Below are 27,852 nucleotides of genomic sequence, written 5' to 3' on the forward strand. Positions count from 1 at the left end.
TAGTTCAAGATAAACCACCTTTTTGAGTCAGCAAAGTTCATAATAGTTCATATTTATGGAACTTATTTCTTAAATGTGACCTATTATTCCTCTTTGAACAGGTTAGGATCAGATTACGGTCTACATTTTTTGCACAAAATCATTGTTAGCTAATGAGATTTTAGTTTGTTCAGGTCTGCCTATTTTGAACTCCTTTCAACTGTTTTAGAACCTCCTGTCACTTTATATCTAAATAAGCTGCTCCTGGCCACGACCCAAACTCAACGCCAACACCCGCACATGAAAATAGCTGCAAACAGATACACAATTACACAACTGTACATCTTTGAAAAGTAGAAGTGGAGCCTCATGGACAAGTCAAGCAACAACGCAGCAAGTGGTTTCTGGATGATAAGTCAATAACAAAACACTTGTCGTTTCCAGCAGCCATTGTACAACACATTCAGCGCTGGAGAAAATGTGCTGGAGCTCTGCTTGGGTTGCTAGGAAACGGGCTGGGCTTCTGAGGTTGCTAGGTAACAGTCAATGCCTGCTGATTTGTGACGTTACATTCTGGAGGTTTGTGAAACAACAAATTTTTGGTTGTTGCGGCTGGTTGTTGTTCTTTTTTTAAGCAGTTGGGCTGTTTTTAGAAGCAGTAGAAACCAAATGAAAAACAAACAAAAATGTGCAAAATGTAAATTTTGCACGATTTGTCTTCTTTAAAAAAAATGACATAAAGGACATTTGACTATGCAATTTTAAAGACTTGAAATTGGCTTTTGTCTCTAAGAAGCTCTCACTCTTTTTCTGGATTTAGACTACCAAAATACACAGTGAAGAACTTATACTTGTTTATAGGACAGAGATGTGCTGTGCATGAATAAATTTAATTCTTGATCCTTTCAGCATCAGCGACATTCTTTTTATGCAGCATTTACCAAAAAATATTGAATGTGTAAGGGTATGAATTAGGTGATGTCTGAAGACAGATATTTTGTCTTTATATATGTTGTACTTTATTTAAAATGTGAGAGTGAATTGGACAGATTAAAAATGCAAGCCACACTTTTCAAATTTTTATTAAAATTTAAAAAACCTTGAAACAATTTCCATTTTCTTTCTTCTATTTTGATCAGTCACATAAAATACCAATAAAATACACAGATGTTTGTGGTTCTAATGTGAAAAATGTGTTAAAGAAGTATCAATGTTTGTGCAATGCATCTAAAGACAAAAAAGAGCTATGATAGCACTCTTAGTGTTTGATGCGAACTCAGTTCCTCAACAGAACATTGACTCAGTTCTCCACTCATGCCTCAAATTAACGACTCTCTGACGGCCATTTTACATGTTCTGGCCTGTTTGATGCTTATGGAGCTTGTTTTATAGGACAGAGATGTGCTGTGCATGAATAAATTTAATTCTTGATCCTTTCAGCATCAGCAACATTCTTATTATGCAACATTTACCCCGAAATATTGAATGTATAAGTGTCACAAGAGATCTCTCTTATTTTAAAGCATTTATTCATAAACTTTGGTTTGAGTGGGTCAAACATTCATAAAGTCATGTTAGAAACAACTTTTCCATTTTTTCTATAGTTTTGTGTAACATTGCTGCATTGTTTTATACACTTCTTATTGGATTTACATTTAGATCAGCTCATTAATTAAGGAGGGCTAGAGGTGACAAAATAATATATATATATGCCATATACTTTAATATATTTGTATAATTTAATTCATTAAATGCATCATGAAATTATTAAAACAAATAAGTAAATACATAAAAAAGAACGAAATATATAATGTTATTATAATGTATGCAATTAAGTAATTAAATGTCACATGAAATAATTAAACCTACCGTTTAAATGATTTAAAAGGTAGATTTTTAAATAATGACATTTTCTTTTAAAGAAAACTTTTATTTAAAAATATATTTAATTATTATCAATTAGGCAATCTCAGCCATAATTAACGTGTTCACTCTTAGAATTGAGTTTGAATTTTCTTTTTTTCTATATCACAAGGACATTTGACTTAAAATACATCCAAACAATTTATATATTAATCATATTTACCATAATCAATCGATATTTACGGTGTAAGTAAAGGTGTTTTTTAGTGCTATTATTAAGCAGATGAGCAGATGCTTTGCTTTATAATATTCTATTCAACATTTTGGTTTTAAAACCACCATCTAATGAAAAGTTTGATATTTCCAATTATTTTCCACCATAAACTGGAAAGGGGCTGAGATGATTAATCGGATTAATCGATTGTTGAAATAATCGTCAACTCATTTAGTAATAAATGAATTACTAAATGGAGGGTACAGATGAAAAAAGGGTGTTTGCTGAAAAAATAACATGTTGAGACAAGTAATTCAACTGAAACTTACAAAATATATGCAAATTTTGCATTTAAGACAAAAATACCTTTGTCTGTAAAAGTGTTTTACTCCAAACTCCTCCACAGTTTTAGCTTCACCTGCTTCAAATTCACTGAAGGGATGCTTTGTTGGGACATTTTAGGCAATGAAATGTTTGTTTTCTTATTTAAAAAAGGAATTTCTGATGTTGTATAAAAAGCCTTACGTGGTTAATTAAATGAAAAATCTGCAGAATTTCTCTTCAGCAATGAATTGATTAATCGTCAGAGTAACTGATAGAATAATGGATTACTAAAGTGATTGTTGGCTGCAGTCCTATACTGGATAGCACCAGCGTTGGGTTGCAGGAAAGTTCAGGAGTTGAGAGAAGAAGAAGAAAGAGTTTCACCTGTCATGCCCAGCAGGATGGTGACCACCACTTTCCCTGCTGTGGTGATCAGGTTCCCGATGATCTCCTTCACCTTGGAAGCAACCTCCGCCACCATCCTCAGGATCTTCATCTTAGTGCTCTCTTTGGCTTCCTCTTCCTCCTCCTCCTCTTCATCGTCCTCGTCTTCGTCGTAGAGCTCCTCGTTCTCCTCGTTCTCCTCGTCCTCCTCGGCCTCGTACCCGGCCTCCAGGTCGTCCTCCAGCAGGACGTCGTCGTCGTCATCCAGGCTCGGTTTCTCCTCGTCCTGCTTACAGGTGGAAGACGACAGTTAGAAATCAGATCTCTACATGGTGCTGAAAACCGTTTACCTGCAGGTACGTTAGCATATCGTGTCATCTCAGGTTATTTCAGCAGATCTGAGCATAAATCTGTCACAGCGATTAATCGGATTAATTGTGATTAATCGATGACGTAAATAATCGATTAGCAATTAATCGTTAAATGGCGTACACAGGCCAAAAAAAGCCATTTGTTGAAAGAACACACTCAGAGCAGTAATTAAGCCAAAAATGTCCACTACTGTATATATATATCTGTAAATATGTTCTACCCAAAACCCATGAAGTGGCAGTTTTTATTTGATTGAGTTCAAATTCTATAAAAAAAAAAAAAAAAGACATAAAGTTATTTTTTTATATCAGTTAATCCAGAAATAGTCCATAGATTTGTATTTATTTTTAGCTGCAGACGCATCTTTTCCTAGAAATAATCAAATGTACAGTAAAGGTATTGTGTGTTATTGCATTTAAGGAAATAAAATGTTTATTTTCTCATCTGAAAAGGGGTGTGAATTGTTAATTTGCAGTTTAAATGTATTTCTAATATTGTACAAAAAAAGGGTTAAAAAAAATCTGTAGAATGAAACAAAATTTTCCATCAATGAAGTTTATTTGTATCGCATATTTCAGCAACAAGGCAAAGTGCTCAACTTCATGAAAACATAAAATCATCAAGATATCAAGTGCCATCTTTAAAATAATAAACATCAGAACTGCTGATCAATGTTCCAGCATTTATGGTTCAACAGCTGCTCTGAACTGGTGGGTTTTTAGTTTTGATTTAAAGGAACTCAGTGTTTCAGTCAGATTTTTAATCCGATTAATTATCAGAACAATCGATAGATTAATCAATGACTAAAATAATCATTAGTTGCGGCCCAACAGAGCAAACTGCCTTCGAAGGATGTTTTCCTCTGGAACCAGATGTTGGCCCACTTTGTTCTTCCTTGGCTGTGAGCAAATGTGCCCCAGTCGCCCACAGTCTCGGTAAAAGACAAACATAATAACTCAGCTGTTGAATTCAATACATAAACCAGCAGACAGCCACAGGAAACAGGTGGTAAAAATTCAGATTTAGTCAAAGCATGAGCCACAAAAGCCAGTAGAGATAAACCTCCCTGGTGCTTTTCCCAGCGATAACGGCACAGAGAGATGGAGCGATGCCATCTGTGCCAGTCGGAGAACATCGGATCGGGGAAATGTGGACTTAATTAAGCCTGAGTCATAAAGAGCGGTGGTAGAGACTTGCCAGGCGATGATGGGAGGCTGTTTTCCAAGTCATCAACTCTCACACGAAAGTTTATGCTCAAACTCCCGCGAAGCTCGGCGAGACCGGAGTGGGAGAAATGGACAGCTTTACTGCTGGATCAAAGTAATGATTAAACTCCATCAGTCAGAAAGTTTATGTTGATGTGGATGAAGCCTCAAATGGGGCATCTATTGTTAAGAGACCAGAGGAGCTAAAGTGGAAAACGTGAGGGCATAACCTCGTTTCCTGCAGTCAGTGAGTAGAAGAATACAAAACGTGAAACTCATCAATCTGCAGCTGCAACATGGAAAGCATCATTATGTTCCCTGCTGAAGATATTAATGCCATTACACAGATGGATCTCAATAAATTAAAATATCATAGAAAAGTTAATTTACTAATGTAATTAAAGAAGCTAATCTCAAATATCATTTGGACTCTTTAAAGAAATCGATTAAAAAGCCTTTATCTCATGTAATGCTGTAATGTTGATGATTATGGCAAAGAAAACCCATAAATTTAGTGTTTCAGAAAACTTGGATCAATAAAAATGATTTCACATCAATATGATATGAAATCATATTTCATATCATATTGAAATATGATATGATATGATGTGTCAAACTCAAGGCCTGGGGGCCACATCCGTCCCACTGTAGATTTTTATGTGGCCCTCTAGACTCCAAATTACTCAATAAATCCTTCCAACTTTTCACAAATCTGCAAAATTCACACAAAATAAACAAATATCCATTTTGTTTTCTGATTTTACTGCATAATTTCTCTAAATTGGTCAAAGTGAGTTTAAGCGACTGCTGCCTCAGCCTTACTTGTTATAGTCCATAAATGAAATGGTGAGTAATAAAGTCACATTTAACATCATACATCAGCGCAAATATTGTAAAATTAATTACAAACATTTCTTAATTGACACCACAAAATCTGCAATTTTGATTGCAAAAAAAAATAAAATAATACTAGAACAATCACAAAATCCTGAAGAAACAGCTATTTATTAATATTTTAACAGTTTTATCAATACATTCTGGCACAACCGGCTCTTTAAGAGCATTCAGATTTTTGATAAGGCCCAGGATAAAATTGAGTTTGACACCCCTGACCAAATTATTGCGGGGAAAAGCAGATGACTTGACAGATGTTCGGCAAACTGTAACCGACACCTTCAACAAGGAGTTTAACAAAGAAAGGTCAACTTAATAATAGGAAAGCTAACTGGAAGGAAAAACTACATTGCCATCAGCTTGTGTGCGATTGAGTCAAAATAAGAACAGGTCCAAGAGGAAACTGGACATAATTCTTCCCTACATTTTCGACGTTCTCTTGTCAGACGGATTTTAATTTCCATTCAGCAAATGATCACAAAACTTCCAAGGTAGGAGCGCAAGACTCGTCTTTATTAGGGCTGAAACTAACAATTATTTTAGCAACCAATTATTCTGACGATTGATCGATTAATCGTAAATCAACCTGAAAAAAAAAGGGTCTACTGTGTATAAACGTCCGACTTCCACCATCTTTTTTTTGTTACAGTATTATAGTCATGAAATCTAGAACCTATTTGTGTTAAGATGTTTACATCTCAGTTTTATGACCAACAGTTTTGTTTGGAGAGCGCTACCCCAAATCTTTTCATGTTTACAGGAACACGATTTTAATTGCTTAGTCTTCAGCTAGGCTTTGTAGAAATAAGTGTCAACATTTATACGCAGATTTCCAGATGGTTTCAGTCTAAGCCAACATCTTTACAAGCTTCACTTTTCATTGAAGACAGAAGCCAAAAGCAAACTGACTACAAGGTCCTGTTTCTCCTAAAATATTTAATTTATCTCCTGCTTCCGGGTTTTTTGTTTTTTTTTATCAGTGTCTGCAGTTTGGAAAAATACTTCTGGAAAGTTTTATCATTTCAAACATCACTGACAGCTTAAAAACATCCTGAACATTTAAAGGTTTCTCCTGTTTAAAAGGGAACTATTATGCAAAATAATTTTTTGGGATGTTTTTATAGTTCAATTTTAAGTCTGAGCCGCTTCTAAAAACAGCCTGTTCAAGAAAAAAGTTACATTGGGAGGGCACTGCGCCGTTACCTAGCAACCCCAGCCATGCCCAACCCGTTACCTAGCAACCTAAGCAGAGTTCCAGGACATTTGGGGCATGGCCAGCAGCAGCTTAATTTGATTTAAAGTGACAGAGCCCCTAAAACAGCTAAAATAGGTAAAACTGACCAGACTAAAATATCATTAGCTAAGAATAACTTTATGTAAAAAATAAATAAATACGACAAACATGTTTTGTATCTCCCATAGACCTATCATAATGGTTGAATATTTATAAAAATATATTTTGTTGTACAGTTCACTGCTCTGAAGGAGTTGTTCTTTCAGCAAATAGCATGTTTAAGAGTTTTTATATTCTACTAAGCAATTATTTGATTACTAAAATAGTTGACACTTAGTTCAATAGTTGGCTAATCACAATTAATTCAATTAATCTGATGAACCACTTTGGCCCAAAATTATTGTAATGGATTTCAGAACCATCGTTTCATTTGTTTTATAATAATAGAAATAATATTTTCTCTTGGCCCCACTCTCACTAGCTGTTAGCTTCAGCCTCTAGCTTGTATGTATACAAAATGCAAGATGCTAAGACAATTAAAAGAATCCATCAAGCGTTAGATGAACCCATGTATACTTTTCAGTGGTGCTTTAGTCAGCTGTTACTGAATCATAAAAACAACATTATGTCTCCTCCTTCAAGTAACTTCAGGAGAGACAACGGACAGTTTAAACCTACTTGTTCCTCTGCGTCGAAGTCTTCGTTGTACTGGCCCATTTCCTCAGGCGGCCTTTTCTGGACCAGAGTGCGACACAGCAGCCAGATGGCGAGTCCGACCAGGAACATGCCGATGTCAGGGATGAACACTCGGATACCGTTTCCCGCGTCTGCGCCAATAACACTGTGGGACAAACAGGAAATGGAGGAAACGCAGTGAGAAAAGCAGAAGCACACTTCCCATGAATCCAAACACATTTGAAAGAAGAATTGTATTGCAGGATAAAAGTTGGAAAATCACATAAGCTCATCTTCTCGACGAGCTCATAAACGTCTTTGCAGAATGCTAGTTCTCTCATGGGAACAAATATAAGTGCAGCAATTATATCTCTCAGAAAACACCACCTGTTTACCCGAAGTGCGCGGGAAATCTTGAGTTTTCCGCTACGTAATTGTTCTTTTAATATGTGTTGTGCTGAATGCATTAGATTTTATGTGGAGTACCACCCTGTGTAGTAAAACAGGGCTCGCTGCCTTTAAACCAAATGCAATTTACAAGTGAGTGAAATTCCATAAAACATCAACAACAACAAGAAAATTCATGAGAAAGTTTATTTGCTTTCTTTTTCAACTCAGTTTAGGGGAAAAAAATCATGCTTACTTATTTAAAAAATATATATTATGTTAGGTGGAACAATCTGCATCAGCAGCAGCTGAAACAAACCAAAAGATTTCTTAGATTTTTTTGAATATTGTGTTGACTTCATCTTCTTCTGTCTGACCAAACATGAAAAGATTTGTTCTGAAAAGAGACCAAACACCATCTGCAGAATGTTGCTATGACAGCTACCATAATGTCAAGCTCCATAAAATCCACTTTGATGCTTTTATGCTGCCAAAGGACACGTTTTACAAGGTGCCATGATTACATGTGCAATTACAGCAAATAAAAACTGTCCTTGAAATGGCTAACAGGTTTCCGAACCTCTAAAATGCTCTCTTTTTAATCATCCGAACTAATTTCTATTTCAGTTTTACTGCAATCAGATTGCATCCTGTGTTTGGCCACCAAAGTGTTTTTCTTTGCATTTCATGCTGAGCTCCAAGTGTAATTAAACAGTTCCCAATAAAACGTACTGGTAACTGCGTAACTGCGGAGCAACGCAGAGGATTTGGCTGCTGTTATAAAGCAACTGGTCATTTCAAACAGAACCAATCTCACGCCTGGTCTTGAGTGGAAATAAAGCAAGTAAAAGTTGAAAACCAAGTGTTGATCGTCATGATGGAAAATGCACAGTCAGAATAAAAACCAGTTTGGGTGTTTGGCTGCTGCTGGAGAGTTTAATCCAATCAAAGACGTCTGTTTCCATGTGCTGTATTGTTGAGAAGCTTTGTGCATCCTCACAAGAATGAAAGATATGGAAACCATTAGAGACACGCAACGCTGAGGCGGCAACTTCAATGACTCCCACTTTCCCTCACATATTATGTGTGAGAATTAGAGAAACATCAGCAGCGCTGCAGACCTATTCAGGGAAAAACTACTAGTATGGAAAGTTCAAAATGTGTTGCAATTCAAGCTGCAACTGACAATTATTTTAGTGACTGATTATTCTGACGAAATTGCCACATTTTGCAGATTGTTCCTTTAAGTATTTACAATTCTTTTTATACATTAGAAATATAACAGAATAATTCAGATCCGTTTTTAGATAATAATAAAAAAAACATTTTATTGCCTAAAATGCAACAACATAACATTCATCTCACAAATTTTAATCAAGTGGAGCTAAAACTTTGCTACTTGAGGAGTTTTCACAGACAAAGGCGTCATCATCTTAAATGCAAAATGTAAATAAATATATATACACCATGTTCCTTATTATTATGCAAATTGGATTTACGTGTCATAAAGATTACATTTTTTGTTGTGCTATTAAGTTTATAGATGGTTTTGTGTGTCAGGGCTCTTTGAATCACTATAATTAATTTTAGAGAGCTGGTTGATTAGTTTGTCTGGCGAGCTCAATTAAAGAAAATCTACTTAAGAAGGATGTTCCACATTATTAAGCAGGCCACAGGTTTCAAGCAATATGGGAAAGAGAAAGGATCTCTCTGCTGACAAAAATCATCAGATAGTGTAGTTATCATCATACTGTGAAGAGATTTGTGGCTGATTCAGAACAAAGATGGGTTTGTACAGATAAAGGCATAATGAGGAAGATTTGTGTTAGACAAACTTATCGGATTAAGAGAGCAGCTGTTAAAATGCCCTTACAAAGCAGCAAACAGTTATTTGAAGCTGCTGGAGCCTCTGGAACCTCAAGGTGGAGGATCCTCCAGAGGCTTGCAGTGCATGAACCTGCTATTGGGCCACCGCTAACCAGAGCTGATGATATATGCAGTAAATGTTTATATATATATATATTTATATATCATGTATTAGGTATATATGTATGCATTATAGTCCATAACTATTCATTCCAATAGTTACGTAATTAAAAATAAAAGCAGAAATACATTAATGAGCCAATAAATAAATAAATACACTTAAAATGCACCAATTAATTTTAAAAAACTACTTTGTTTTGTTTTTTATAATTAAACTGACTTTCATATTTATTTTTTCAGTCCATTCAAAAAATAATAATAAACTCAGTCATCAACAGATGTCGATGTATTTAAAAATACAGCAACAGGACATATTGGGCAACCAAGACAAAAGAACAGAAGTTGTCCATCTTCTTCAGGCTCCTTTAAATGTGACTAGAGTAACATTTTCCTCTGCCCAGGCTGTTGAAATGCAGCCATTACAGCAGTAAATATTGTATATGCACTACATATGATCCTCAGCACAAACAGGTAAATGCAGGCAGGAGAAAATGTTTATGGATCTATTTCCGCCACTTAACTGTAGAGTACACAATCCACCCAGGGCTGATGAGTGCTGGAAAAAAGGACGTGGCTGTGTTTCGGACATTCCCGTACTTACAGACCACATTTAATAAGATCACGGGCATGTGCTCAGGCAGAGGCAAACAAAAGCCATGAAAAATAGACCCCTCAGCTTAGTGTGAGGGCTAACTGGGTTTGGCCTTCATTAAGAATCCACAAAGGGACAGGTTAGGAGGTAGAGAGAAGATTAGCTAGTGTGGCTAAATGCAAAAAGCGGGGGTAAATGTTGTTGAGAGGCTGCTATATATAGGACACTTTGTGTAGCAGTTTCCTTAGGAATGGAGTGAAAAAATGGGAAGTGCATGAGTTATGTGTTACAGGTTTTTCTTTTGTTCAAACTGAATAAGGCTGAAACGATTAATCAGATTAATCGTGATTAATCGTAATTGAAATAATTGTCAACTAATTTAGAAAACAATTCATCGTTAACTGAATTATTCAGACTGAAAAAAGGCCCTTTGCTGAAAGAGCAAAATATTCAGAGCATTAATTAAATTAAACTGTACAAAATATGTATACAATTTGCATTTCAAATAAAAATGTTTTAACTAAAACTCCTCCAGTGGTATAATTTTAGCTTCACCAGGTTCTAATTCACTAGAGGAAATCTAAGCTAATGCATTTCAGACGACAAAAAATTCATTTTTATATTTTTTTTCCCATTTTTTTATTTAAAAATGGAACTGAATTATTTACTTACATTTTTAATCCATTTTTAATATTAAAAAAAAAGTCTTAAGTGTTTAAATACAATTTTTTTATAAAATGTTCCGATTTTTTTATCTGATTAATTGATTAATCGTTAGAATAATCAATAGAATAAATAATGGATTACTAAAATAATTGTTAGTTGCAGCCAGAATTCTAAATAAAATCATTCTAATCTGCAGAGAAGCTGCCAAAGTTTTTACTTTCACCTCTGAAATCAGATTCAGGCAGCCAAACTGAAACACAGAGATATCCCTAAACATTACTGCACATTCACAATTGATTTATGTCAGGATAAAACATTATTGCATTTTATTATAGCTGTAACCTAAGTATAGTTGTACCAAACTCATGTGAAAATCAACATGTGTTTCTATTTCAGGATATTTCCCTGGCAAACAGACTCCATTTATTACCAGCTCCTATAAATTTAAAAAGATTTATTAGCCAACTATCAATTTACAACCCTTTGCAAATCCATAATAGCATGTCGGCCAATAATGCAAAATATAGTAAACATCCATGTCCAAAACACCCAAATGCTCTTAAACATTGTACAAAAATATCCACAGAATCTCAGCAATGACTTTTTTTCTAAAATCTTTTATGATTCTTTTGTTTTAGTAGATCAAATAATTACTTTCTTACCTCTCGAAGCCAATCTGTCGTATGGAGCTCTCCCATGACGAACCTAGAACAAATAATACAAAAACATTTAATATTGAGAAATTTTTCTCTGCAAAAAACGAACGACTGTAGTAACAGATTTTTTCTTTACAGACAGACACAAGTGACAGTTTATTATTTGAAATAATAAAAATAAATCAGGAGAATCAGCCTCAAGATAGTTTTAATGTTTTTGATATCTAACCTTACAATTTATACAATTTCCAATACGAGCAATGCATCACAGATGCGCAGCAAGCAAATCTGCAGAAGAAGTGAAGCAACAATCAATAGTCAAAAAATGTCTGAGGAATGTTTTAGATAGCTTGTTGTATCCAGGCTGCAAAAAATTAAAGCAGTTAAAAATGGGTCTAACTACCAATTATTGTAGTAATCAATTAATCTATCCATTATTCTAATACTTAATCAATTAATCTGAGGAAAAAATTGGCACACTTTACAGATTTTTCATTTAACCATTTAAGGATATTTAATACAATATTTGATATATTGCAATAAAAAAAACAAATAAACAAATAATAAAATTTCTTTTTAAAATAAAATGCAACAACATGCTTTCGTTGAGTAGATCTGAATCTGGTGAAAATAAAACTATGAGACTTGAGAAGGTTTGGTTAAAACATATTTACAGACAAAAGTGTTTTCATCTTAAATGCAAAATGTTTTCATATATTGTACAGTTTTGGCTTAAATACTGCACTGACTATGTTGTTTTTTTTCAGCAAATGGGCTTTTTGATAAATTATCATCAAGTAATAATTTCATTATTAATTGATTTCTAAATTAGTTGACGATTATTTCAATAATCGATTAATTTTGAATAATTGTTTTAGCTCTATATAAAACATCCTAGGTTTTATTTTCACCTAATTCACTTTTTTGTGTCTGTTATCCCAGTTAATGATTAATTGATTGCTACGTTAGTTGATGATTATTTTTGATTAATCTCGATTAATCCAATTAATCATTTCAGACCTTTCTTGATACTAACAGCAAGTACTTAAAAAAGTGCCATTAATGCAGCATAAACTTAATTTAGTTTCTCTTTGGGATCAATAAAGTATTTTTGAATTTGAACTGAATCCTTACATTTCTCCAAAGGTTTAGGTTTTTTGGCTCTTTTTCTAAATGCAAAGGAAACATAACTTCAGTCTGTGATTTGCATTGACGTACCTCAATGCTTTGTTGGTTCAATGGCCCAGTAATTAGGTGCTAAACTTTAGTGAACTCAGGTTTCAGGTTTACAATGTGCACGGAGGACATTGCTGATGTTAAATATGCTTTAACTGAGATCGCAGACAAAGCACTTCATCTCATTGAGTTTATCTTCTGTTTCACATGAGTGGAGGCTACAGCTTCTGTTTAGGTTGGGATTGTTAAGTTAACAACTGTGAAAGAAGTCTTCGCTTTCAGAGGATGCAGACAGAAAAAGGTCACTTGGATGGTTCAATATCTCCAAAGAATTGAAACTATAAAGATAAAAGCTTAGCTTGCAGCCTGATGATAGATACACCGAGCAGCAGGACAAAATAATGATTTAAACTAAAGATTTTTTTGAAAGAGACATGCACTTTTCCTCTTTGAAAACACAATGTAATGTCTTCTTATTGTAGTGAAGTACTGTTCAACCATGGACACTATATCAGAAGAAATATTGCGTTTTAATGTACCGTACTCCCAAAACTGCAATGTCAGAAATTCATTACAATACCATACCATGTTTCTTAGTCAGGTGGTAATTAGTTGCACCAATATAAATTTCACTGAAGGAGCCTTCAAGCATGTTGAGTTAGGCGACAGCATGCATGGCAAACCATAGAAAACCACCAGACTGGCAGGTCAGTATCAAACATACTCAAGGTGAATTCACCCAGAGTATAGTCCGCTTTAATAAAATTCTAGTTTGTTTGCCTGGACAGTCCGGTTTGTTTGGGGAGGTGTGAATGCTGCCCAAAAAAGCAAACTCTGATCCACCGGAAAACCTTGGTGTCAGGTCAGTTGAAGTGAACTCCGGTACGGTTCGAATGCATATGTGAACGACAAGTGGACTGGAGACTACTCCAAAAACAGGAAGTGGACTACAGTGCATGGCCTTCTGGGTAAATACAACCAAAACAAACACGAGAGTAGCAGGAGAAATGGCTTGTGGTCTTTTACCATAGACAAAGAAAATCCTAAAACCACTAAAATCATTTTGTTCACATTTTGCAAAGAAGTGTCACGTCGTCTTCAGAGGATCTCCTGTCATGTCTTTCAATGGTTTTTGGTGCAGCGCCACCACAGGCGAGGAGGGGAACAGGCTTTTCTAAGGTTTTGATTAATTTGACACACTGCAGTGAAAAGAGAATTACACCAGCTGAATATTTAACAACAATTGTTGCAACTTTGGTCCCCAAAGGAACTGAGTCTAAAATCAGGTGTTAAAACTCCCTTAAACTCCTCAGCTGCTTGTAAGTAGAAAGTTAGTCTCACAAGCACAATCACCACTCTGAAAGAGGACAGACGGACTTATCAGCGATAACCAGCACCAAAAAATGAAACAGAAAGAACAGCCATTTTAACTCTGGTACCTTTTACAAAACTAAGATCATGGAGTCTAGAGACAATATGGAGACATCGACACCATTTCAGAAGGGAAGGAAGGAGCACGGACTCAAATTACAACTAACTTCCCAGGTTTTTTTTTACAATCTATGTTGGAGAAATATGATGAAATCTCTCTGGATTAGAATTTAGTATATTTAGAAAGAAAGAACAGATTCAAAACGTAGTTTTCAATCTATTTCAGTCCACTGTGTCTGATTGTTTTCACATTTCATAGGATGAGTAATTTACAGCAGAAAGCTGAACAAAAACATACAAAACCACAGACAGTGTAATCTACATTTAGTGTAGATCAAATAAAGTATTGTAGGAAATACAATACTTTACGGCTGAAAAATGTTAAGACAATATAAGCGCTTCATTTCAGTCAATTTTGATAATTATTGATTTGGTTTTTTGTTTGTTCTAAATGTCTGAAAATACTGCCAAATTGTTGGTATGACTATTTCTGTTTTATCCGCAGTTTTCTCTCCACAGAGTTAATTTTTACCTTTAAGCCGTTATGGGGGAATTTTAAACTGATACTGCGCCAGTTACTCAAAGGGTCGTTGCTAGGTAACCAATGAATGAGTGAGTTGCTAGGTAACCAAAGAATGAGTGAGTTGCTAGGTAACCAATGAATGAGTGAGTTGCTAGGTAACCAAAGAATGAGTGAGTTGCTAGGTAACCAATGAATGAGTGAGTTGACTCCACCAGCCTTGCTAAGCTGTCTTTCCTCTGCCTACATTTCCCAGAATGCAGTGCGGTTCTGAGTCAGAGTTGAGTGAAAATTTTACATATTGAATATTCTATCAAACATATTGATTACATATATATTGTAATATATATTGTTATTGATTTATTGTCTACCTCTAGTTGAAAGTAATCTATAGGATCAATAAAAATTACCTCATATTCTTTCAGAGTAAGTTAGAGACACTTGAACTTATACGCTTTAAAGAGAATTAAAAGGAAAATTAAATGTAATTAAAAGCCAGATCATCCAGGATGAAAATAAGGTCTCTTCATGTTGTTTAAAGACTTATGAAGGCAAGGTCACAGTACACCATTCAAAAGTTCAAATAAAATCCAGAGAAAGTAAGCAAAACCCAGCTTGTTTAAATGAGTCCCAGGTCCAAACATCTGCAACACGTAATTTCTCCCTGACAGCACTAAACCTTCAGGTGTGGGAGGAAACCCCCCATCCTGAGCGTGACTTCATGCTTGAGGAATGCCAGAGGTAAAATGAGGTAGAGTCTGATCCGTAGCATGACAGGGGAATATTGTGTAAAACAAACTGAGCTCAGCACGGACACTTCTGGAAGAAAGTTTGAGATTTTCAGTCTGTCGAGAAGGGGCCAGCGTTTCACTCTAGCTGGGTACCAAAAATACCTGTCCTCCAGACTTTATGTCAGCATCATAAAACTCCCTTTGTGCTGCCCGGGCTGTAAACCTTCATGCAGCAGTTTTCTGCACTCTTCTATCTCTGTAGGCCAAACGCCAGTTACTCCCTTTCACACACTGTAAAAGTAAAGCAACAACATGTGAGCAGGCCTTAGTTTAAGGTTCATTCAAACCAGCCCAGTTTAGTCCTCTTTATTTGAAATAGAGTCCATTTGTCTAGAATGTCCAGTTTGTTTGAGGATGTATGAATCCTCAATCGAACTCTGATGCGGACCGCAAAAGTGAACTGTGGTCTGCCCAAAAATGTTGGTCTCGGTTCCGTTGAAGTGAATTCTGGTGCGGTTCAAATGCATATGAGAACACCAAGTGGACTGGAGACCACTCCAAAAGCAGGAAGTTGGCTACAGTACAGAGCATTCTGGGTAAATACAATCTAAACAAACACGAGAATCTGCAGATAGTGGAAGAATTGACTTGTTCTTACCCAAAATGTGAAATGTTGCAATTTTGGTTCCCAATCAAACTAAATTTATCTATCAAATGAGACAACACAATTTTGAGCTGCGGTGGTTCGCTTTCACACTGCACTGTCAGATGAGCCAAATTAATTGAAAAACCTGTTCCCCTCCTTGCCTGTGGTGGCGCTGCACCAAGAACCACTGAAGGAAACGACACAAAAACCTCTGAAGAAGACACTGAATCAAACTTCCTTCTTCACAAAATGTAAACAAAAATGGAGTAGCGCCAGATTTCTGCGGTTGTAGGATTTCTCTTTGGTAAAAGACCACAAGCCATTTCTCCCATTTGCACTAGAGTCACATTTTTGTTTTGCCTGTATTTACCCAGAATGCCCTGTTCTACAGTCCACTTCCTGCTTTTGGAGCGGTCTCCGGTCTGCTTTACGTTCACATATGCGTCCGAAACGCACCAGAATTCACTTCAACCAAATTGTAACCAAGGTTTTTAGGCAAACCAGAGTTTGATTGTTTTTTGGTCCACAGAGTTAAATTGCACATTCAAAGCTCCAGAAACAAACCAGAGTTTATAGACAAACTAGTTTGATTAAAGTGGACTAAACAGGTCTGGTGTGAATGAACCCTATGAGTTCAAAGACTTGATTTAACCTCCTAAGATGTCATACTTCTGGGAATCAGCATTAAGGACTACAGAGAATTTTGGACAATTGCAGGAAAATGTTTGGAAGTCAGAGAGGTGACAAGTACGTCAACATGACCTGCAACAAACTCCACCCACCTGGTGATCCTTCATGGCTAACACAAACAGTTTGTAAACGCGGCTCCATCCTTGTCCAGTCAGAGCGTAGGAATGAAAGACGGCTGCACAGGAAGATGGCTACGGCTCATCTGGTGGCCATTCCCTGACCTGCCCCAACAGCTGGAGGCTTTAGCTCTCCCAGGAGAGATTTTCTAGCTCATGCTTAGCTCAGCTCGGAGATCTTGAGGTGTTTTTGGCCTCTAAAATCAAAAGGAAGCCCACTAGGTTTTCCAGAGGGAAATAAGCACTTCACGGAGAAGGAGGACTCCCTGTTTATACTCGGCTGCCAAAAGGAAAAGCGTGTCAGGAGGGCTAAATACCAGATATACAAATCTGAGATAAGGCATCTAGTCAGAAATAGTACACACATAGTATCAGACTTCCTTTCTCACTACAAGAAAAACAACCAAACAAAAATTGTTTGGAACAAGCTACATTTCTGCAACAATGAAAACAATAAAATACCGTCTTAATTAATAGTTATGATTTTCAGATTCAGTCTATCTTAATCCTGATGATTCTGCTTTTCTCACATTTTTCCCCACATGTTTGGAGCGTTATGCTCTCATGGTGAGGTACAAGAATCAGACAAAAAACATGTAGATTTTTTTTAAAAAGTAGTACAAGTCCAAAGAAAATTTTCAAATACCTTCTGAAATCCGGGAGGACATTTTTATTTAAGATCACTTTAAAACATTACAAGGATGTCTAAATCCTCAGAAGCAAAATAAAAAGTGAAAATCTGGGTGATAAAAACTTTTTCACAGCACTATAAGTTAATAAATAACCTGCCGTAAATAAATATAATAGTCTTTTACCCTGATTACAAATAAAAAGTCTTCAACGTTGTGGTCATGCAGCAAATAAATATAATGTTGGTTAAACTGTAAATGTTACTAAATGTTTTGGCAGCTATGTTCAGGTTCAACACTGACCTGATTAATACCAGACCTGCAGAAACAAGAAATCACTTAATTCAGGGGTGTCCAAGCATTTTGTCACCTGAGACAAAAGTTTTGTCCCAGGTCCAAGTCAAAAACATCAAAATTATTTTTCATTTTTACTCTATTAAGAGAAAAGCATCGATTTTTCAATTTCTTTGGGGTTCACTGAATAAATTTAACCTCAGCATAAGAACAGGATTTCGGTCACATTCTTTAAAAACGCTTTCTATGATTTGTATGCAGCAAAGTTGGCTTTTCAGTAAAAGTTTCTGAATAAACTCTACTTACCATAAAAGCTTGGTTATAAAAAGACAAATACTTTCTGTTGCATTGAACATTTTCCATTTTAAGAAAATTATGTTGATAATAATTATACTCTGATTAAAGTTAAGCACAGTTGGTGGAATCAAATGACTCTCTCACTCTTTGGTTACCTAGCAACTCACTCACTCTCTTCGGTTACCTAGCAACGACCTGTCGAGTAACTGGCGCAGCAGCAGTTTGAGGTTTTGCCACAATACCTCAATACCTTCCCAAGAATAAAAACAACAATGAGATGGAGTGAAAACTGTTAATAAAACAGAAAAGTTCATGCCACCAGTTTGAGAGTATTACAGATATTTACAACAAAAAGCTAATCAGTAATTATTAAGATCGAGAATTATCAATATCAACTGATATGAACTGATTGTATTGTAATGCCTTTTTCAGTCCAACCCTAACTGAATATTATAGATTTAACTGATTTGAAATGCATTTAAAGCACTACAAACCAATTCCCTCAGTTATAGTCAGTGTTTATGATTTCACAGTAAGAGACAAAAATGAAACAAAATCCTGCCTCATAATTACCCAAAACCATCTTGAATATCCTCAGAAAATAACATGAACATAAAATATGAGGTTATTAAATGAATATTGCAAGGTGAGATAAAGTGGACAGAATTTATGATGTGCAAAACCAAAAACGTTTCACTGCCCTTGAGAACCTGGTAATAAAGAGCATATTTAGCCTCTGGTCTCTGAACGGCTCTGTGTGTCTCCATCTGAGGTGATAAGGTTCATTCTGCACTCTGAGTTGGCCGAGATTCAACCGAGCAAAGCAAGCTCCTCTCGTTAGAAAGAACAAGTCATTAGAGCACAAGGTCAGGCTCTGTCCCCGTCTAGACACATTCAAATTTTATAGCTTGATACCACGTCTCCTGAGAAGCCCAGAAGCCAGCTATTAACACCTTTCCAACAGTGGATGAGTAGCTTATTCTGCTAGCAACATTTTTGTTTTCACATCACCGTATGGTTCAAGGGAGTTAATCAAATTCAGGGAAGAGTTGCGAAACAACACTGCAAGTAAAGGAAGTACTATTTGAACTCCAGGAGACCAGTAACTGATAACCTGTAAGCTCCAGAAGGAATATGCAAGAAGATTCAGAAAGTAACATTTGTTTTCTTAAGACAGTAACATTTAAAATAATCTGTAAGAGAAGCAACTTGTAAATTCCAGAAAGCAACTTTTAAGTTTCAGGAAAAACTAATGTTTAAATCAGCGGTGGGCATATTTCCACTAATCCACTAATAGAGGAGCTAATTTTTCACTTAGCTCTTTAGTTCTTTTGAAAAACGTTTAGCTTCTCATAAATTAATGTTTCCAAATAAATTCTAAAGTGTTAATTTAATTGGCTATGTTATAAACTTTAAATCTATAACAAATGCAAACAAATACAAACACATAAATTATGCTAACTCCAAAACATACAAACAAAAACAAAACAAACAAAACGGCACAAACGAGAAATCCTGCAATTACATTAAACAGAAGCAAACACAACCAACAAAAGAAATTAGGGATGCACCAATACGAAAATTTGGGTCGATCAATATCCAATGTAAATGTTGATGTTATGGCCAATAACGTCAGTTACTTTCCAGGAACAATTATCAGTTTCAAAATGTTACAAAAGCATTTTAGAAAGTAAGTTACTTGTATGTTTTTAAATCAACCTGCATAATACAGAAGCTTCAGAAACTACTGTTTAGGTTGTGGTGAATAACTTTTGTAACAAAAGCTACAGAAAGTTGTAGAAAATCAGAAAATATGAAAGAATTGGGCATATTTCTAAAAATTATTAACAGTTTATTTTGAGTTTTTTTTTTTTTTTTTTGCTTCAGGCTGTGAAAAAGCTCCACCTTCAGTTGCAGAGGTCAGAGTTCAAACATAAACCAGCCTGCAGGATTAATGGGACACATATGTCTGACATGTAGAAACACATGGCAAAGCTGCAGATTTCCACCATTGAGAGACACAAACCACCAATATCTGGAGGCAGTTCAGCCTGAATTAAAGCATCGTCTGTATTTTTGTGCTACTCTCGGAAAATATAAATACCAGACGGATCTGCAGTTTTATCAAACTAAGATGTTTTCTCATCCCTCTTTCAGACAGACAAGAGCAATGGAGGGACCTCCACACTGCAAAAACATAAAATCATACCAAGTATTTTTGTCTAGTTTCTAATGCAAATGTCTTATTACACTTGAAATAAAACACAACTAACTTACAAGCAACTTTTCAGCAAGATTGTTTAGAGAAAATAATTCCTTCACTGAAAAAAGTACATGAAAGTATTTAATTTCCCTTTGAGAATTGAACTGAACACAAAATCTTACCAAATATTTTTGTCTAGTTTTTAGTTTAAATATTTTAGCACACTTCAATCAAGGCAAAACTAAATGAAGAACCTTTCAGCAAGTTTTTAGTTGTTTTTAGTCAATAATTCCTTAATGTTGGTGGAAAAGTATTAGTTCGAAAGACTTTTCACTTTCAACATGGCGATAATGTCTGATTATAATGGAAAAAGTCTATTAAAATTAATGTTAAGGAACTGCTGACTTAAAACAAGCTACTATGTTTTGCTGAAAAGTTCCTTGTAAGTTAGTTTTATCTTAATTCAAGTGTATTAAGATATTTACACTAAAAATAGGCAAAGAATACTTGGTGAGATTTTTGTGTTTTTGATCCCAAAGGGAAATTAAATACTTTAAATTATTTTTTTGTAGTGAAGGAATAAGATTTTGTGATTCTGCAGTGTTGATATTGATTTTTTTTTTTTAAAAACAGTTTAACTGGAAGATTATTTCGCTTACAACAAGACATTTTATTTAAAAGTGCAAGTGGAAATAGAACTTTTTCATCAATATTAAGGATTTATTGACTTAAAACAAGCTCTTATATCTTGCTGAAAGCTAGTTTTGTCTTCATTCAAGTGAACTAAGATATTCACACTTGAAACTAGACCGAAAATACTTGGTAAGATTTTGTGTTTTTGCAGTGCATCTCTCAGGTCCGTTCTCAGATTATTCGAAGTCCTTCGGTTCCGCTGCACACAACGGCGCTCTGCCTTAAAGCTTCGACCACAAAGACTGCAGTGTACTCACAGCTGAAGTTGGAGGAGATGGAGTTCCCGGCCAGGAGGCTGTTGACGGTAATCTGATAGATGATGTGCAGCAGCAGGAAGGACATACTGGTGAAGCAGAGGCACTGCAGCAGACGCCCTGTGTGGCCTAAACAGGAAGAAGGAGCACAGTGGGTTCAACACGTTCACGCAAGAATTTCCTTTAAAAAAAAAATGTTCTTGGTATTTCTCCGTTTTTAGACAGCAGTTATTGAGGAATGCATTAAAAATGTACAGCTGGTTTCTATTGACATAATGTGCTTTACATTGAGACGGCGGCAACTGGGAGGGATTTAGAGATGATCACAAAACATATCCTGGCAAAAATGACTGAGAGAAACCTAAATAAACATTCTGGTGGACCACAAGGCCTTTACGTCTCTGATTCATTGTCAGAGAAGCAGAACCGGCTTTTATTCATCACTGATTTGGCTTCTGGTTTTGGTGACTGATGTCACCGCTTGAGGTTTTGTTTTTAAAACACCTACACTGTAAAAACGACGTTAGAATAAGCATTTATTGTGTAGTTTCCAATGCAAATCTGTCAGGTAAACTTTAGTTTACTTGAACTAACTTTCAAGTAACTTCAACAAGATATAAAAACTCGTTTTAAAATCAATAGTTTCTTAATATTAATTTAGAAAGTACTAGATCCAGTGGTAGATTATTTCACTTATAACAAGATGGTTTCCCCATGTTATGAATGAAATAACATGAGAACCAGAAGTTTTTAAAAATTAGTATTAATGAATTAGTCACTGAAAACAAACTTAATTTCTTGCTGCTAAGTTACTTAACAAGCATTTTTGTCTAGTTTCTAGTACAAGTATCTTAATACACTTGAATTGAGTCAAAGCTAACTTGCAAGTAACTCGTAAGGAATTACTTAGAGAAAAATAATTCCTTAGTATCGATGCAAAAAGTACCAACTACATTGGAAGACAATTTCTCTTATAACAAGACATTTTCCCCAAGATGAAGTGAAATAATCTGTCATAGGAAATTGTATTTTTTCATCAATATTAAACATTTATTGACTTAAAACAAGCTTTTATATCTTGCTGAAAAGTTACCTGTAAGTTAGTTTTGTCCTATTTCAAGTGTAACAAGATATTTCCACTAGAAACTAGACCAAAGATACTTGGTAAGGTTCTGTATTTCTGTAATGTAAATATGTTGAATGAATTTGCTTCTTCCCTGATTACTGCAGGTAAAGAACCTGGGGGGAGGGAGCCGCCACAGCTGCTCAACACATGGCTGCTTTATGGTGCACCTACAGGTATTTGGGATAATTTCAGGATAATTCCCAAGCAGAGAGCCGTTGAAACTAAATGAAACATTCATTTATGTTAATATTTTTTTGATAATTTTAAAGAAGTTTCCGGATTCAGTTTGAGTTGATGTCTTACCCTGATTAGATGATCGTACATATCTGCTCTCTGCAATCCAGCGGTTAAAAATGTGGCACTGTCTTCTTCTCATTAAGTTTACAGCATCCGCATGGCGGAGTTTTACTGTGCTGCTGTGCAATATCCGGAGTAAATGGAGGCTCTACCGCTGAGCACACAGCTTCCAGAAACGCTCACAACTCTACAAACTTACAGAAAAACTTTCCAAAATCACATTTACAGAGTTCAGAGCTACGTACGGACGGACGGATGGATGGATGGACGAAAGGACGTATGGATGGACGAAAGGACGTATGGATGGATGGATGGATGAACAGATGAATGGGTGCATAGATGATGGATGAACGAAAGGATGTATGGATGGATGAACAGATGGACAGGTGTATAGATGGGTGAACGGATGGATGGATGGATGAACGAAAGGATGTATTGTATGTATGGATGGATGGACAGACGATTGGATGGATGGAGAGATGGACAGGTGTATAGATGGGTGGATGGATGGATGGATGGATGGATGAATGGATGGATGAATGGACAGACGATTGGATGGATGGATAGATGGATGAACAGATGGACGGGTGTATAAATGGGTGGATGGATGGATGGATGGATGGATGAATGGACAGACAATTGGATGGATGGAGAGATGGACAGGTGTATAGATGGGTGGATGGATGGATGGATGAATGGATGGATGAATGGACAGACAATTGGATGGATGGATAGATGGATGAATGGACAGACAATTGGATGGATGGATGGATGGATGGATGGACTGACTGACGCCATTTTCCCATTTTATTTCTGATTTCCATCACATTTAATGAAACCAGTGAAACCAATGAAACCAGTGAAACCAAATCTTGTAAATGTGAAATCTGTGAGTCCTCGTTGATTTCTAAATCCGCTCCAGCGACTCTGGGCTCATTTCTGCTCCATCTTTCCTTGCAGCTCCAGAACAGGTTTGGTTCTGTGAAGGCAGCTTGTGTCCAGCGCTCTGGTTTCCCCTGAGATGACGTTTTATAAGCTTCCTAACAAAAGCCATTGTTCAGATTTTATAGTTGCTTCTTCGCCATCCCCACACTGAGAACCGCTTCAATTGACTGCACTCAATCCTAATATAACTCCATAGTCTTCAGGGAAATAAATGGGTTTTTAATGCAATTTGCCTCAAATTAAAAATTCTGTGCCAGGCTTAACAAAGTGGAGTTCTTAAAGTCAGAAAAGTATAACGAACAGAATTTAAAAAGCAAACCTGGGGTAAGCATAAACACAATAAATCTACAAAAACATAAAATATTTATCAAAATATATACAGAAAAATGCTTCTCTTAGTGAATCAGTCATGTTGGTGTTCATTTAACAAGGCACAGGATGTCTCATGGAAGGCTCTTAAAATGTTCCCCGTGTATTGGAGTAATAGTTCACATTTTGTTCCTCTCCAATGAGAATTAAATACCTTGAAGCCAAATAGCACAGTTAAAACTAGAGTTAATATCCAAACAAGTTGCCTCTAAAGCCTCAGAAACTGACACATCCTGGAGGGCAAACTGCACTGTTGTGGCTTTTTAAAGGACAATTTTACATTTAATGAATTATACATGCCAAACATTTGGTTTAAATTAACCCAACAGATTTGACTGCTGCCCATCCTTTAGGATCGGCAGGCGAAATGAAACAGACCATCAAAACGCAGCATTAAATTCACTTAAATGCCAAAATAATTGGAACAGAGTGGGCTGTGTCTTCATCTCTTACTTTTTTTATCATGCTGGTTACAGCCAAAATGTAGGAAAACAAAAACAATACCCAGTGAATCAAAGGATTTTAAAGCTAATTAGGAATAACTAATTAGAAGCAACGTTTGTGGAAAAATAGGAATAGTTTTACTACACTGTACCTTTTACTTTTACTTGAGTAAAATTAGTTTGAAGTATAAAATATTGCTACTCTTTTTTTTTTTTCCATATTTTTCTCCAAAGAGTTTTTTGCGGCGCTAGTGGCTCGTATTTTTTAGACAGTAGGCAGACAGGAAGGAAGGTGAGGAGAGGGGGAAAGACATGCGGCAAAGGTCGCCGGGAGTCGAACCAGCGACATCCGCGTCGAGGACTAAGGCCTCCAAACGTGGGGCGTGCTAACCCCCTACGCCACCACAGCACGCCCCAAAATATTGCTACTCTTACTTGTGCAACATTTGCAGACACTTTACCCACTGCCAGTAACTTCACATAATGAAGAGCAAATACGTTTTAACCAAAAATATACTGCTCAAAAAAATAAAGGGAAATAAAGGGAACACTTTAAGTGTTAAACACCTGTTTAAATGTTCCTTTTATTTTTTTGAGCAGTGTATATGAAACACATACAGTATATACAGAAACAAACCTACAATTCATGTTGAAGTGAGACCTCTTGTTGATACACAAGCTTTGTTTTTTAAATGTTATTTTCCATCTTCTGGGCCAGTTGTTTCTTTTTTGTGTGTTTTTATGATAAAAACACACAAAATCAGTTGAACAAAATCAGTTGAACAAACTTGCTGGAGCTCCGCTTGGGTTGCTAGGTAACGGGATGGCCTCGGCTGGGGTTGATGGACTGACAGCACAGTGTGACTTAACAATTGGAAGGTTCTTGAAATGGCTAATTTTCCAGACACCAAAATACATCAACTTATTGTCAAAAAAAAATGTATGAGTATTTTTTAAACACGGTTTACAGAAGCAGTAGAAAAGGAAGTATAAAAACAAGGTAAAAAGTGAATTTTGCATGATAGGTCCACTGCAAACAGAAGAAACGTTTAGCTTTAGGATATTGTCAAAGCTGTGAATGATAGTTGAAATTTGAAACGGAAGAAATAAATATTTTTCAGCTTTTTTTTGGGGGGGGGTGTTAACAATAGTTTTATCCAAGTTGAAAAAATTTTTGAGCCCACTTTTATGGCGTCAGTTTAGCTCCATAGAGATTTGACAGAAAAGAAAACCATAACTCCCACAGAAATAAAAGCCACAAATAAGCCATGTGTAGCTTCAATGCAACAAAAAAGCCTTTAATCTGTGGTGATTATAACAAGAGATTATTGTTTTCAAAAGCAAATATTTAGCTAAAATCCAGAGTTTATTGTGCAAGGCTGACATCACAGCCGTTTCCAGTCAGAAGTGTTTCCCCGACTGTGATCCTGTTTGTTGTACCTTCCTCAGCGCCGTCTGTCATCCTGCGGGCCGTCCCTGATGACAGACAGCTGAGCCAGAGACAGATGGGATACAAGTCCGGACCGGCTGAACCCGATCAGTATGTCACGCTTTCCGACGCTCTGGGTGTTTTACTGCTGCTGTTTTTGTGATCTGGACAAGGCAGGTAGATCACTTCGACAATAAATACATCTAACAAAAATACACACAAAAGGACAATGTAGTCTTCCTCAGGCTAATCACGTTGAATAGAAAACAAAATATGATGTTTTTTATTGTATGACATGAGGTGAGCCGCAGAGTATTTATATTAGTTTTACAACAATGTTTTTTTCTGAGTGACGACTTCTTTGTGGCTTGGTTTTTCACAAAACTCTCAAAATCCATCCTTATTTAAATCTGTCAAAAGTTAAGCTTTTCTATTTTAGTTTTATAAGAAAACAAAGAAACACCAGTTTATTTGGTTTGGATTTCTTGATCTGATTTAGACCTCATTAAATAAAAATAGTCTGAAAAGCAAAACAAATCGAAAGGGCATTAAAGGGGCAGTTCAGATTTTCTTTTTTAGTGGGATTTCTGTAGAGGGGTTGTGAGGAGTAAATATCTTAATTTTTCATTTAGATCAAGCAAAGATAGTTTTTTGGATAATTGAGAATAAAAAAAATTTTTTAAAAATTTAATTATTTAATTTCTCTTTGGGATCAATAAAGCAATTTTGAATTGAATTTGAAATTACTACTTAATTCTCCGAATATTACCACCTTATTCTGGTAATATTACTTTACTGCCCTATGACTTTATTCTTGAAGCTTAATAAAAAAAATCTTACCCTGATATTCTGTTGTAGAACTGACTTGATTTTAAAGTCCAAATAAGTAGAAGAATCCAGATTATTCCAAAACTTAACTCTTAAAAAAAAATTATCGCCCAGTACTATTGTATTGTAGTAGTAGTATTCATAATCTTGTTTAGGCCTGTCACGATAGCAAATTTTGCTGAGCGATAAATTGTCTCAAAAAACTATTGCGATAAGCGATAATATTGTCTGAAGACCTTTTTACACTGATTTAATGGAAATGACGTAATAATCCATGTGATTTCCTGCCAAAGATAGATGCACTTTATTTTCAAAAGAATATTTAACACTGGAACTGATAAACAAAATAAACAAAACAACCAAAAACAAAATTGATTCTCAGTCTCCATTAACAAAAAATGTACTTGATAAAAACTAAACAACATAAAGTAAAAGTGGAAATAAATACTGCATTCAACCAAAAGAGTGCAGATTATGAAGTCTGTATATTATGTTGCCCTTCAGTAATAATTTGATGTAAATAGAGAAGATGGGCACATCGACTACCTGATGCAATAATTCACACTACATGATTTTTTGCTCCTATTTTTCCCCTTACAACAATCTTAGACCTTTGGTCTTTCTAAGATTGTGTGGTTTGTTACGGTAGATCGTCGATGCCGCTCCGATCTAAATCAGGGGTTTTTCCCCACTGGGAGCTTTAAAGACACCTGTTGAATGTGACAGGTAGCCAATCAGAAAGCGCGGATTCTCCTCCTCGCTTTCTGAGGGGAAATTAAGGAGGGGAATCCCAAACAGCTGATATGGCGCAACCCGAAGTCCAGCGGACATTGGGGATGATATGAGGAAACAACATTAATGTTTATTCAACATGCAAAGAATATAGAAATGACAAGAGGAGGAGTTGGAGCGAAATTGCTACCGCAGTTGATAAACCGGTAACTTTTCAGCTGTTCTTCGTTAACGTGACGTAAATAGGTTCTAATGATTTTCATTCAGTCAGGACTTTACGCTGACACTAGCCACATGCATTGCAGGTAGATTGTAGTAAAGCATTGATTAATGCCTGGTTTTAAATTTAGTTCACTGAACTTGCAGCCATTATTTTGTGCCCATTGTTGGACACCACACGGCAGGAACGAACCCGGTGGAACCGTTATACCTAGGATTTCTGTCGGCTAATGTGTGGTCTGTCAGGTTTTGAAAATGGGCCGACAATCGGCCGACAGCTCTAAGATCGTGTCCTGTGCACTGAGCTTTACACTAAGGAAATGAGGAAGGGAGGGTCAGTGGAGAGCACCGGA

At 36.0% G+C, this 27,852-nt stretch overlaps 1 protein-coding gene across 4 annotated transcripts in view; it reads right to left on the minus strand.

Annotated features, from left to right (window-relative positions):
• Positions 1 to 27,852, minus strand: part of piezo2b (piezo-type mechanosensitive ion channel component 2b) — a 126,538-nt gene that overhangs the window by 81,293 nt on the left and 17,393 nt on the right. For 3 of the 4 annotated variants that reach the window (XM_028020831.1, XM_028020829.1, XM_028020832.1), the window contains exons 3-6: positions 21,115 to 21,240; positions 11,438 to 11,480; positions 7,148 to 7,310; positions 2,765 to 3,053 (exon numbers count right to left, since the gene is read on the minus strand). In XM_028020831.1, coding sequence (XP_027876632.1) covers positions 2,765 to 3,053; positions 7,148 to 7,310; positions 11,438 to 11,480; positions 21,115 to 21,240 — 621 coding nt within the window. The remainder of the gene's footprint in view (positions 1 to 2,764; positions 3,054 to 7,147; positions 7,311 to 11,437; positions 11,481 to 21,114; positions 21,241 to 27,852) is intronic. The other variant, XM_028020830.1, reaches the window with a different exon arrangement.

This window comes from Xiphophorus couchianus, chromosome 6 (assembly GCF_001444195.1).
Source record: "Xiphophorus couchianus chromosome 6, X_couchianus-1.0, whole genome shotgun sequence".
NCBI lineage: Eukaryota > Metazoa > Chordata > Actinopteri > Cyprinodontiformes > Poeciliidae > Xiphophorus > Xiphophorus couchianus.